The sequence below is a fragment of the Hippocampus guttulatus genome, chromosome 8 (genome assembly GCF_054856545.1).
Source record: "Hippocampus guttulatus isolate MCC_2025c chromosome 8, RoL_Hgut_1.0, whole genome shotgun sequence".
NCBI classification, from domain to species: domain Eukaryota; kingdom Metazoa; phylum Chordata; class Actinopteri; order Syngnathiformes; family Syngnathidae; genus Hippocampus; species Hippocampus guttulatus.
In genome coordinates, this window is record NC_141268.1 from 9017925 (window position 1) to 9031606 (window position 13682).

Genomic DNA, 13682 nt, shown 5'->3' on the forward strand with positions numbered 1-13682 from the left:
TAGTCGATTATTTGTTTTCAGAAAAAAATTCAGTCCATGAAAAATGAAGCAAAAATGAAAGTAGTACATTCATATTTCTCGTCACAATACCGTGCAGTTCCTTGCTAACTACATGCCACAAGATGGCGCCAATAGGTGATCCCCCCCCCCCTTTTTTTTAAAGATAGTCACGGCAGAGGTTATCCATAATAACTTAACTTTTCGTAAAAATAGTTCAGATCACACAAAAGCATGAAGAAAATGTGTATGGTTTGATGTTTCGGTGCACTTTCACTCAAGGTGGAACTGAGGCCTTCATCAAAGTGGAGGGAGTTTCGGAACAGTTCCAGATCGCAGTCAGCACAAAGCAGTCTTCAGGAGAAAAAAAAGTGTCAGGAAAAGCCTACTACAACATCTGAACTTTGTTTGCAGTTACTCAGCCACACTTTAAATGGTGTGAGGTCATTGCTGACTTCCATGGCATGTCACGTCATGACTGAATGAGATTGGTCAATTCTGAACACAGCCACATCCCAAGTCATACAGTAAGAGGAAGTGGCCTTTTTTTTTGCAACCACATGATCTCAGTTGTTTATTTCCCCTTTTAAATAGATTTCATTTTTTCCGAGTTACAAAGATTATAAAAAGTATAAAAATTATTTGTCTTGGTCTTTTTTTTTTTTTTAAGTCACAAAACCCTGGCATTTGAACAGGGGTGTGTAGACTTTTTATATTCGCTGTGTTCATGGGAGGCACTGCTATAAGTCAAGTCCCTGGAATAAAATCACTGCTCTCACCATTTTGCTTTATGACTTTGCACATTGTCCGACAATGAAGATACACGATCGCAAGGGGGGCGGGGGGGGGGGGGGGGGGGTTAATTATTGTACACCCCCTCCGCCCCCGCCCCTGTCTGACATTCCCAACATCTGATGGGTCTCCTTCTGCCCCCCAAATATAGCTCAGGGCCATGAGAGCGGCCCAGAATAGGAGATGCGGACCCCCCTCCTGACTCTGGGAGCCCTTGGAAGAGCGCAGCTGGCAGGCGGGATGAACCAACAATGACGTCACGTCATGTCAGTGACATCAATGCATGCAATGACCCAAAAAAAAAAAAAAGGAATTACAAAAATGGGAAATTTCAAATTTTGTACACTTTTATTATGTAATAATTTGTCAGTTATTAAAGAAGGCTCATATTTAATCTATATAAAAATAACATATTATTCAATTGAATCATTCTAGTTTTTCATTTGGCGTCGTTTTGATTGTATTTTGAGTATTTAATTTGCATTATTTTTGTGAAGCAATATATATATATATATATATATATATATATATGTATATATATATATATATATATATATATATATATTATTATTATTTTTGCCCATACTGTTTCAATTTTAAAATGTAACATTTCAAATTTATTTGTATCATTTTTAATAAAATGAATTTTCTTTGTGAAGCATTTTACAATTATTCATGTTTACATTTTTCATTATTTTTTATAAGGGATGGACAAATACCGAAACCAGTTATCGGTGTCATTATTGCATGCTCGTGAAGGCTGCCGAAAGCAGCCAACAATACATAAGGCAAAAAAATTAAATCTGACTTTGTGAGTTCTCTTCGCCAGTAGTTGACACATTGGCAAAAAATTGAGCATGAGAAAGAAAGGTCTTGATTCGCTATTATTTGACAGTATGTTATTTAAAATTTCTTGTTTCAAAAGTACTAATGGTATCGGTACGCAGTGTCAGTGATTACTTAAAAGTAAAAGTATGGTTTCGGTCGGAGAAAAGTTGGTATCAAATTGCCGACATTTTGTATTATTATTTTAGAACAATTTTAGCTTTTAACTTATGATTGTCATTTTAAAATTATGTTGTCATTATTCATTCTGATTAATAATATTTTGTATTAATGATGATAACCATTGGTAGAGTATTAATTGTTATAGGATTCATTGTTACAGTAAGAGTTATTTTGTTTGGTACTGTTACCAAAAAAATTTTTTTTTCATTACTTTTGTTTTTGTGTTGACAAATTGTTTTCTACTTAGTTTTTTTTAATTACTTGAGTATTTTCATGTATTTTATTGTTAATGCATATATATATATATATATATCTATATATCAGCTTTTTATTTTGGGAGTTTTTATTTTTGATGATTTTGTAGAGGTTGGATTACGTATTTTTTATTCTCCATTCATGATACAGACAGATAGACAGGGATGGCGCTTTACTAAAATTAGCCCAGATGATTTCTTACTTGCACCTTTCAAACTATTACAGAAAAAAAAGTGATGGGTGGTGGGCTTGGTTCTATTGTGGGGTGGTCGCAGGGGGGGGGGGCGGAGAAGAAGGTGGGTGTGTCACATCCCATCACACGCGTTTGACGAGCCGGAGAAGCGCGTGCGTGCGAACGTGCGTGCGGAGCGTTTGCGCATCTTCAGTCTTGCACCACGGATACAACTGTATTTGTATTTTTTTTCAATACCAAATGTTAACTCCAAACTAATCCAATAACTTTCACGAATGTGACCATGGTTTGATCCGGCCGTTAATTACTCGGCACCCTACCTGCATCTACTGAATCGAGCGAACGCGTACAGGACATCGGGACTCACTGGTGGAGCTTGACGTCTTTTAATGGGCTTTTTATTTTCTTTTTAATCATTAACGATGGACGTCGGACCAGCACCGAGCCGTGACCAAACATGAGAGCGCAATCTCCGAACTCTACGATGGGCAAGAGGACGCCTCGTGGAAACTCCAAAGCCAAAGTGTACATGCTCATTTGGCTGCTGCTCGTCTGCACGCCAAGGGCGGATTCATCCTGGTGGTGAGGGACCATTGACGGGCTTTCACAGTACACATTTACATTTCTGTTTGCGTTCGCACGCCGATTTGACACTATTTTCCATTGCACGTGGACCGAAAACTGTCAGCTCATTTCATGCTGAGAAGACAAATGCAGAAATACACTCGTGGAGAGTAAATTCAATTGAATAATAATAACTTTTTGGTGTTATAAAGCGAGACTTTAAATTAACCTACCCGAAGAAAAAATAAATAAATAAAAAACAAATACTACAGTAAATTAAAAAATATGACAGAAATATTTCAGCATGAATACCAAATAAATGTTAAAAAATAAGGTGTCGAAAAATATAGAACAAATAAGGAAATTAAACAAAATGAAAATGAAATAAAATAATGATTCATGTTCAGTACATACAGTATGTACATTAATAATACAACATAAATCACAAACCTGTGATAATAAACATCTAATAAATTCCTAAAAGATGAAGAATAACTGATAAATCAAAATATAATGATCATAATTTATAGGATGAATAAAAATTAATCAAATAAATAAAAATAAAAAGATACATGAATGAAAAGTGGTAATGAACCAAGTTTTTGATATTTATTTATATTAAGCCTATGTTAGCATGAAACAATGTTTAATACAAAAATAACACATGAAAACAAATCATAACATAATGTTACTCTTAATTATTGAACATAAAGCAAAATCAATAAATAAATAAATAACAGACATGATAAAATGAATGCAAGATAAATTAATTTAAAAAAGAAAGTAAATATCACTGGCTTTGGGCCATAACCTCCTTCTGTATGTCACGATTTGGTAAATTAACTTTTTTTTCCCCCACCCATCTATACTATTGCTCAGTCACCCCCCCCCCCCCCCCCCAATTATTGACCAATTTCCAGTGTTGAGGATGGCTTGCTTTCTTTGACGACGCAATGTAAAAGATTACGTTGTTGGGGTCTCCTGAAAAGTGACGATTTTGGAGGTGCAAGGATTCGACCCGACGAAATGAAAAACGAACTGCTTTACATAATTATCAACAAAAAAAAATGAACAATGAACATTTTGCAAATCATTTAGAAACAAACCAACAAAATATTTTTTTTAAATGAGGGCTGTTTCTAACATGGTTATGTCATTGAGCTCCATGAGAGATCCCTCAAACGCACACACAATATACTAAACTCGTTCATAAATGTTGGTCAGCGAGTGTTCGTCGTACCTTATATTGTGGCCCATGCCTTGATGAAGATGAATGGGTTGGTGGGAGGGCGTACATCATCTCCCCTATCCTGTCCCATCCATCTTTAGCTGGGACTTAAGTGTCAGGTGTGGGCGCCGGTGCGTGCACAAATGAGGCTTGATCAGTTCTTTTCAACAGCCTGCAAAGAAGAAAAAAAAACGCACAACAACAGTTCAGTATGCATCAAAGCTGCAACTCTCTTTCTTTGAACTTTGACTTTTTCTCCACATTCACTGCCAAGTGATGAAACTCCGGCGCCATGCGTGACGTCGTTACCATGATAACCACGAGTGGAAATATTTGCCAAACCCTTGAGTCTAAACAAGCGGCTGCATTAAAAGTAAAAGCAAGCATTGTATTTTCACTCATGGAGGCAGCACTTCATCACTGCAGCGGTTTAGCGCGTCATCAAGTGTTTTATCGATTAGTGAGGCAGCGCAAACATCAATGGAATGACACATAAGGGACGAACTATTTACTCAAATTCAGGATGTCATTTCATGATCTGCTTTCATCAAAATACCTAAAAAAAACAACAACACAATTGTAGCTTCTATTTTACATTGTGTTTAAATATATAAAAACTAAGAAAAGCAAAAATTGATCATAAAAATATTTTTGGACACATCCTATTTCTTAGTCCGCTAAAGTCAGCTCATTTTTACCGGCACAAATCAGGCGCGGAGACTGAGCCTTGTGACACAAGCCCAGCGTGAGGGCAGGTGAGAAAGCGAGCTCTCATAAGGTAAAAAATATATATTTAGACACATGAAGGCAGCACTTGAGACACAACACTGTGTGTGTACGAAGTGAGTATGTAGTGTGTGCTGCTAAAAATGTTGGTTAATACCATTATGTGCATTTGATAAAATTCAATGCAGTGCGGCTTACCTTTTGACTTGGCAGGTTTCAGACAATGTAGAGTCACTTGAAAGTGGCTGTGGATCTTTATCCATTTGACCGGACCAAGTCATAGGCAGATAAATTCAGTTTGAAGGTAGTTATTATGTAACCAAACCCCACTGTTACATCACAGTGGGGCTTAAGTGCTTTTTTTGAGATACTGTATGGGCAGATCATGAACTATTATTTTATTTTATTTCACACTTGGATGGTGGGTAGGCACTTTTGTACAAGCCATCCATTCAGTTATTTGTCACCACCATTAATCGCCCTTTCTCCGTCTAAGTGTGCATCCTCAAGTATCTTTTGGCTCAGCCGCTGTGAACAAGACAACAAACACAAGTAGTGCCCCTGCTCAGCTTTTAGCACTCGGCCACACCGTTACACTCCAGAGGAGCCACGGCCATAACGGGAGTGGAAACTGAGCGACGGGCAGCGATTAAAGGGACTCTTGGGAGGATGTACACTTTTTAAACGGTTACTCGCACAGCGCCATGTGATCGGCCCCTTTCAAGGATCGCAACAAAGACAGTGGTGATGTCTGCTGAGTGAGTGAGCGAATGAGTTAGTGAGTGAGTGTCACTGGACTGAGATGGAATCGGCCTGTCACGATCAAGGGGCGAGAGCAGGGCGGTCTCGGGCATCCAACTTGAGGCAAGGTGGCATTCGGCCTCCCTGCTCTATGTTGACGATTGGTTTGCGACTGGTAAAAGTCCCCGCCCCCCCCCCCCCCACACCCCCTCCAATAACTCGTTGGCAGCTGACCTCTGATTGTTACCTCGTGGACACCTGATAAATTGGTGATCATATTCAATCAAGTTTTTTTTTACTACAGACTCATAAATTAGTTTTCACACGTAACATTTCAATGCTGTTTGCAACGACCTATAATGACCGCCGCCCCCACGCAGGTACATCGGCGCGCTGGGTGCTCGGGTGATTTGCGACAACATCCCGGGCCTGGTCAACAAGCAGCGGCAGCTGTGCCAGCGCCACCCGGACCTGATGCAGTCTATCGGCGAGGGCGCCAAGGAGTGGATCAAGGAGTGCCAGCACCAGTTCCGCCACCAACGCTGGAACTGCAGCACGTTGGAGCGCGACCACACCGTGTTTGGCAGGGTGATGCTGCGAAGTGAGTCGGCGCAACTGGGATGGAGAATGTGGCTCTTTTCCAATCTGTGTGAGACACTCCAGTTAATCACCCTTGTAAATGTCTCCGCCGCGATCAGATAAGCACATAATGAATGCATGTCTCATGAATAATTCCGCCATATAAACACGAAGAGGTGTTTTTTTTCTCTTTCTCAGGGAGTAAGGGAAAGTGGGAAAATGGATTTTCTGTCGGAAAAAAAACAAGCGGCGCAATTGAGAGATCCACACTGGTGATGTATATACAGTAATAGGAGATGTAAATATTTGGGGAGATGTTTCTGGCAGCCGGACAAAGCTTGACGGCCTGACATATCGCCTGTGTTCTGCTTGGTTGCGTGAGCGGGAATGAGGACAGGAGGTAGAGGTGTGTGTGTGTGCGTGTGTGTGGTGGGGGCCCGAATAACCTTCCCAAATCTCTTCTCTCTCAAATGAAAACAAAGGCCAGTGACTGAGAAAGCCTCCACATGTGCACATGAGGAAAAAGGTGAAAGGAGAGTCGGCCGGGCTGTGATGTCATATGCCTGACATGCCGCTATGCGTGCTACATTCCACCATACATGGACTGATCTTTCCATGTACTGGACAAATGCTGCTATAAGGAGCTACATAACGGCAAAAAAAAAAAGAAAAAAAAGGAATAAACCAACAAAATCACACTTAATCTATTTTTTGACCAAAACAAACAACAATCTGTACAATATGTCCTCCAGTGATAATGTGCGAAACCAACCAAACTACGATCTTTAACTCCTGTACCGTATTTAGAGCACATGTGCCATACTCAAGGCCCAGGGGCCAGATCTGCCGCGCCACATGATTTTATGTGGCCCACTAAGGCAATAATTGTGTGCAAGCTTGATTTTTCTTGACAAAATATCCCACATTTCAAATTTTCACTAGGCTTGCAGTTCTTGAATATTTTGGTTTTCCGATAAGTATTTTTTGCTTGGTTATGAATACAGAAGACCAAAAAGAAAATTCTATTTCATAATGAATGACCACCTGGTTTTCATTTTGGATAATCACCATTTCAGATGTGATTTTCATCTCTTGAAACATTAGAGAGATTATCTCATTTTTTGTCCATGAGACGAAGTGACATTAAAACCACAGTAGCAATTTTGCTGCCTAAAACAACAAACTTGAGTAAGCCTGGTTTGTTCAAAAGTGATCAGTTGGAACGGCAATTGTGTCAGGCTGTCAGCATCAAAGCGTGCATTCATTTATGTCTGTTAAACTTCCTTGAAAAGTAATTTGAGGGCTCTCACCAGCATACATGGGGCCGCTAAATGCTGGCAACAGGCGTCTTACAGTACATCCATCCATCCATCCATTTTCCGATCCGCTTTATCCTCACAAGGGTTGCGGGGCATGCTGGAGCCTATCTCAGCTGTTTTCCGGCAGTAGGCGGGGGACACCCTGAACTGGTTGCCAGCCCATCGCAGGACGCACACAGACGAACAACCATCCGCGCTCACACTCACGCCGAGGGACAATTTAGAGTGTTCCATTAATCTGCCACGCATGAAATGGAAATGTGGGAGGAAACCGCATTACCTGGAGAAAACCCACGCAGACACGAGGAGAACATGCAAACTCCACACGGGAAGGCCAGAGCCTGGAATCGAACCCACAACCTCTACACCTTGAGGGTGACACGCTAACCAGTCAGCCACCGGGCCGCCGCCTTACAGTACATTCATTCATTCATTGTCCGAACCGCTTGATCCTCACTCGGGTCACAGGGTGTGCTGGAGCCTATCCCAGCCGTCTTCGGGCAGTAGGCGGGGAACACCCTGAATCGGTTGCCAGCCAATCGCAGGGCACACAGAAACGAACAACCGTTCGCGCCAACACTCACCTAGGGACAATTGGGACAATTTGGAGTGTACAATCAGTCTGCCATGCATGTTTTTGGAATGTGGGAGGAAACTGGAGGACCCGGAGAAAACCCACGCAATCACAGGAAGGCCGGAGCTGGAATTGAACCCGGTACCTCTGCACTGCGAAGTCAACGTGCTCACCACTGAACTACCGGGCCGCCCCTTACAGTACAGAATCAGCATAATTAAGTGTTTCTATCAAATTAGTGGTTGAACGTTATTTCAGGAAAACATTGTTTGACGTAGGTAGCAACCGTTTAAACCAGGGGTGTCCAAAGTCGGTCCTCAAGGGCCGCTGTCCTGCCTGTTTTCCAGCTCTCCAAGGAGCAACGCACCTGATTCAAATAATCAGGAACGTTCTAATGCTGCTTCAGAGCTGGCTGATGATATGATCATCTGAATCAGGTGTGTTGCAGCCGGGAGAGATGGAAAACAGGCAGGACAGTGGCCCTCCAGGCCCGGAGCTGGACATGCCTGGTTTAAACCAATTAAACAGCAACCTTATTTCGACCCTTTCACAACTATTTAGACCATTCCACTTGGGGAAAGACGTCAAATTACAATTGCTGTATTTTATATAAAAAGGTACTCACTGGTAAATATATTGCATTTAGTCCCACTTGTTCCTCTTCTCACCAAGGCAGCAGAGAAGCAGCATTTGTGTACGCCATCTCGTCGGCCGGAGTGGTCTACGCCATCACCCGGGCGTGCAGTCAGGGTGACGTCAAGATCTGCAATTGTGACGGGCACAAGCGTGGCCAAGCCAGCGACCAACGGGGCAACTTCGACTGGGGCGGATGCAGTGACAACATCAACTATGGCATCAAATTTGCCAAGGCCTTTGTTGACGCCCGAGAGAGGATGGTGAAGGACGCCCGGGCGCTCATGAATCTGCACAACAATCGTTGCGGAAGAATGGTGAGTTGCTGTACAGGTCCGATAAACTGCTGATTCGTTAGCATCCCTGCTAATACATTTGGGGTCTGCCAGTAGCTGTGTCCTAATTCAAGTGACACATCCTTTAGAAGAGCCAATGTACATGTTCTACGTAGATGACATTGTTTCAAGTGCGCCGGTCTGGATTGTTTTCCATTTCTGATAGAACTACTGCAGTGCAAGCATCCTCACTCATATCTTTGGGGTGTGCCAATAACTGTGCTCCAAGTCAGGGGCTGCACACTTCGGAAGACTCAAGACACGGTCTACGCAGATGACTTTACTTGTCAACCCACGTTAAACGGGTTGGGTAAGATTTGTCCAGTTTGGATAAAACAGTCCAACTCGCTATCTTTGGGGTCTGCTGATAGTGGTCGTCCAAGTCTGGGGCGGAGATGAAACACTGGCAGGAACCTCTGGAAAAAAAAGATCCAACCCATGTTAAAAAGTGCTTGAGAGATTTCTACCCTTACATGATAATGCCAAGTGGTTTCACGTTCGAGTCTCAATAATGTTATGGTTTCAAGGTCATACAAACATAACTAGTCATTGATGAGCTTTCACACTTGCTTCATGTTTTGGAGAGTTCCTAGAGTTTCTGATCCCTTTTACCCTCACGCTCTCGTGTATATGTCCCACAGACCATAGTTTCTTCTTTAAAGAGGATCTCTAAAAGATGTGACCTACCTACCAGGGTCATTCACACCTTGGCCATGGGCCAACATGGCAAGCTTAACGCCCCGTCAACTCTGACCTCTGCCGCAGGCCGTCAAGCGCTTCATGAAGCTGGAGTGCAAATGTCACGGTGTCAGCGGCTCCTGCTCCCTGAGGACCTGCTGGCTGGCTATGTCCGACTTCAGGCGGACGGGCGATTACCTCCACAAGAAATACAACACGGCCGTGGAGGTGACAATGAACCAGGACGGCACCGGCTTCATGGTGGCCGAGCATGACTTCAAAGGCAGTGCCAAGAACGAGCTGGTGTACGTGGAGACCTCGCCCGACTACTGCCTCATGGACCGAGCAGCAGGTATCAGAAACATTTTGCCGACACCTCAACGGAAACATGAAGAAAACATGGATAATATTGTTTGATGTGGAGCTCGAACATGGCAGAACCAGTGTGGACAAATGTGCGTATTTGAATAGCAATATACTGTAGTTGTATGGAATGAGATGAAGTGGAGTTGCTCGGGCGATAGAACTTATTTGGCTGACCTGTAAGGCGATTTGAGTACGGGTACCGAACAAAGTGGAGATGGTCGAGCACCGCGTACCAAATTGTGAGCTCATTTAAAGTAGGGGTACACCAGCAAGTGGAGCTGATTTAAGTAGCAGCATCTTCGGAAGTAGACCTGTTGGGTAGCGAGACCACGGGAGCTGCTTGAGTTCTGCCCAACAACCACTGTGAACGAATGGGGAGTAGATTTAAGTCGGGGTACCTGAGATAGTGGCGGTGATTTTAGTGGGGGTACTTCAGGAAGTGTCCAACGAGTTTGTCATTATTGAACAAGTTGGTTTTCAGGAATGTGTTGCTACAAAACGCATTTCGAGATTTAGATCCGGATGGACTTTTCACAGTTCTCCATTGATCTAACAGTGACTCGCCTGATGCCACGTCACCTTTGAAAACAAAATGAAAACCAGAGGTGTCAAGTGAAGTTTCGCATTCCATCACAGCTTAAAGTCCACCGATTTGCCCTTTCCCATCCAGTTTAATTCCTGCCATTTGCTTTGCCTTGTTAAGGATCCGTCTCCCTGCTCACATCCAGTCGCTTCAACAGAGCGTGAAGGTGCTCGGCAGTTCTTTTTTTAGATGATGTGGTGCACTTTTAAACTGAATACCTTCACTCCTCCTTGGCTTTGGGCTGATACCTGATGTAATGACTCAGAGGACAGGTTGTTAAAAAGTCATCTTAAAAGGAGCTTATGATGCCTTCTCGCTGCTAATCTCCATTGTGTAGGAATTCACGGCCCGAGGATACATGCAGGCTTATTTTTCAAATCCTTCCTTTGGTCATTTTTAAGCAGTGATCCCTCTCAGCCTGAGGGAAATATCTTCTCTTATCCCTTCTCTTTACATCACGGACGCTCGGTCATTAATGGTGGCATCTATCCTCACACCTGAGCACATCTTTGGGTTCGGGTTAGAGAGTGTTTGAATGACCAGCTTGGGGAATGTAACCTCTGTGGGAAAGCCAACACTTCATCTGAATCATTGGATGGTTAAATGCAACGTTAATCTCTTAGTTTCCCGAACAACTAAAAACCCGTAACAACATTGATTACTTCAATAACCGCGGCTTTCCCGTGTACGATGTCTTCAGTGAGCGAGTGTTATAGTGACATCGCCCCTTAAAAGACAATCGATTGAGAAGTGTGATTGCTGTAGAGCACTACCTTCGGTAACTGTTTTAAAATGTCTCGCATTTTTAAGATGATTGGTTTGACACTGTAAAATCATTCCCTGGTCGTCTGCAGATTAGTTGAGAATTGTGGCTGTACGAGGACAGACTTGAAATGGGAGGTAAACCCATAAACGAGGACAAATTGAGAAATTGACACAAAGAACATGGACACATTTGAACTCCCCTTCCTGGTCTGTGTTGTGTAATAAATCCTTTAAAATGAATAGAGATCCTTATATGACATAACCAAATAAAAGTTTGAAAAAAGTGCGTAAGTAAGAATAACACTGACTTGTAACACCAACTCTGACTGTCAACCTCAACTACATGAGCTATCCGGTGGAAAAGATCTTGATATATAAATGGGGTCTCCTAATCGGGGTTGAGATCCTGTCCCAATTTGTTGAGAATTTTGATTGTGGAGCAACAATTGGAAACACAGACTTTTGACTGTTGACCACGATTGGTTTGACAATTCTACCCGAGGAAAAAATGACTGGCAGAGTGCCAATAAGAAACACTCGCCGATAGTTATTTTAAAACAACAAGCGGGAGATTAGAAGATATGACACCACGGTATTAATCAACACTTACTTTGTCTCGTTAGGCTCCCTGGGTACGGCGGGCCGCATTTGCAACAAATCGTCACGGGGCACCGACGGCTGCGAGGTGATGTGCTGCGGCCGAGGCTACGACACCATGCGTGTCAAACGTCTCAGCCAGTGCGAGTGCAAGTTCCAGTGGTGCTGCACGGTCCAGTGCAACGACTGCGAGGACACGGTGGATGTTCACACCTGTAAGCCGCACAAGCGACCCGACTGGCTGGATCAGACCTAAGCCCGTCCCGCTTTAGCGTATTGTGGGATTTTTCACTATAAACATTTGGCCAAAGATGACTGGCTGACTGATGGTAAAACTGGAAAATATGTCCAGTTGTTGATCATGGACTTCTGGAATGTTTCTGACCATTCGTGGAAATTTGAAACAATTGTTGAGTATTGTATAACACATACCGCAGTACAGTGGACACCGAGATAAGCAAATCTTTTTTTTTTATGATAAACTAAACATTTGTAAGAGTCCATTAACATTTGAATGGTAGCATACAGTACATCGGTAATGACCGTCTTTGCATTGGCACTTCTGTACCTTATGTTGAATAGCTAGCAGCTGATCAGATTGTAAATTTCCCCGATGCCAATAGCAATTCCTGACTTTCTCAGCATCATCATGAGACTTTTACCACTCTGCTTTCTCTGATGTCAACCAAACAAGGAGCCTTGCTTGCCTGCATGACCTCAACTAGAATCTTTCGTCACACCGCCGCACTGTCAAGCCACCTAGCTATCGGTCACAAAATGTGTTCGTCAGTGAATAGATGTTAGTTTGGTTTTACAGAAAAAAATTGCAAAGAGTAACTTGAAGACAGAAAAGGCTTCATTCTACTGATAATTGCCCTGATGTTTAGCAAGTCCATCTTTTTTTTTTTTTTTGAAAAACACTGACAGGCTTTCCATTTAATAAGCAAAAGAGAGCTTCTGGAAATGACTGAAATTGTAACTCCAACAAGTGAGGACTTCTTGGCAAAAATCCCCAGAGAGTGAAAAAAAGCACTGTCTTGTGTTGACGTTGGACACTTGTTTTCATACATTCACTTCTGCCGCCTCATTGAAAACCTTGCTCATTTCTACCTCTGGTCCCTTGTCTTTGTTTCCATCTTTGCTTGTTTTGATTTGCACACACACACAACCTCAGGCTCCATTTTTTTGCTCCCTCTCCATGCTTGGACGTTTTCGTTGTGGTCACAAATTAAATTTCCAAATATTCAGACTATTCAGGTTTAGAAAAACTGCAAAACCTTGGCAGAGGGCTATGTGTGCGACTTGCAACGCAATTTCTGCTTCCCAGTGAGAAAAATCAGCTACTTTTATAACCGGTAGAGACACAATGGTTGGAACAGTGGTTCGAAAGAAACCCACAACGGTCACCGAAATAGCTTGAAACTGACAAAACTTGAAAAATGAATTTGGAAAAACCACAATGTTTTTGGGAGTACGTCCTGTAGACTAATTGACCAGAACTGGAGCTTTTTTGACAAATTGCTTTTATTTTGGGGCTGCATTGCTACATCTGGCACAGGGCCTCCTAAATCTACGCAGAGTACAACAAAATCTCAAAAATACCAAAGCATTCCGGAACAAAGTTGTGCTGCACAGTCAGAAATCTCGTTCTCGGTTATGTTCTGGAGCCGCTTTACTGCATCAAGCATATTGTGTCTTCTCTTCAAGGTACTACAAAAACTTAAGAATAGCAAGGCATTTCAAAGCAAA

General features: G+C 42.6%; 1 protein-coding gene across 1 annotated transcript; it reads left to right on the top strand.

Moving 5' to 3' along the window:
- Positions 1-2392: 2392 nt before the first annotated feature.
- LOC147201044 (protein Wnt-2b-A-like) lies at positions 2393-13001 on the top strand. The gene is made up of 5 exons (XM_086117014.1): positions 2393-2827; positions 5885-6105; positions 8649-8926; positions 9710-9974; positions 11960-13001. The coding sequence occupies exons 1-5, from the start codon at positions 2703-2705 to the stop codon at positions 12187-12189; spliced, it is 1119 nt and encodes a 372-aa protein (XP_085973140.1). The 5' UTR covers positions 2393-2702; the 3' UTR covers positions 12190-13001.
- The last annotated feature ends 681 nt before the right edge of the window (positions 13002-13682 follow it).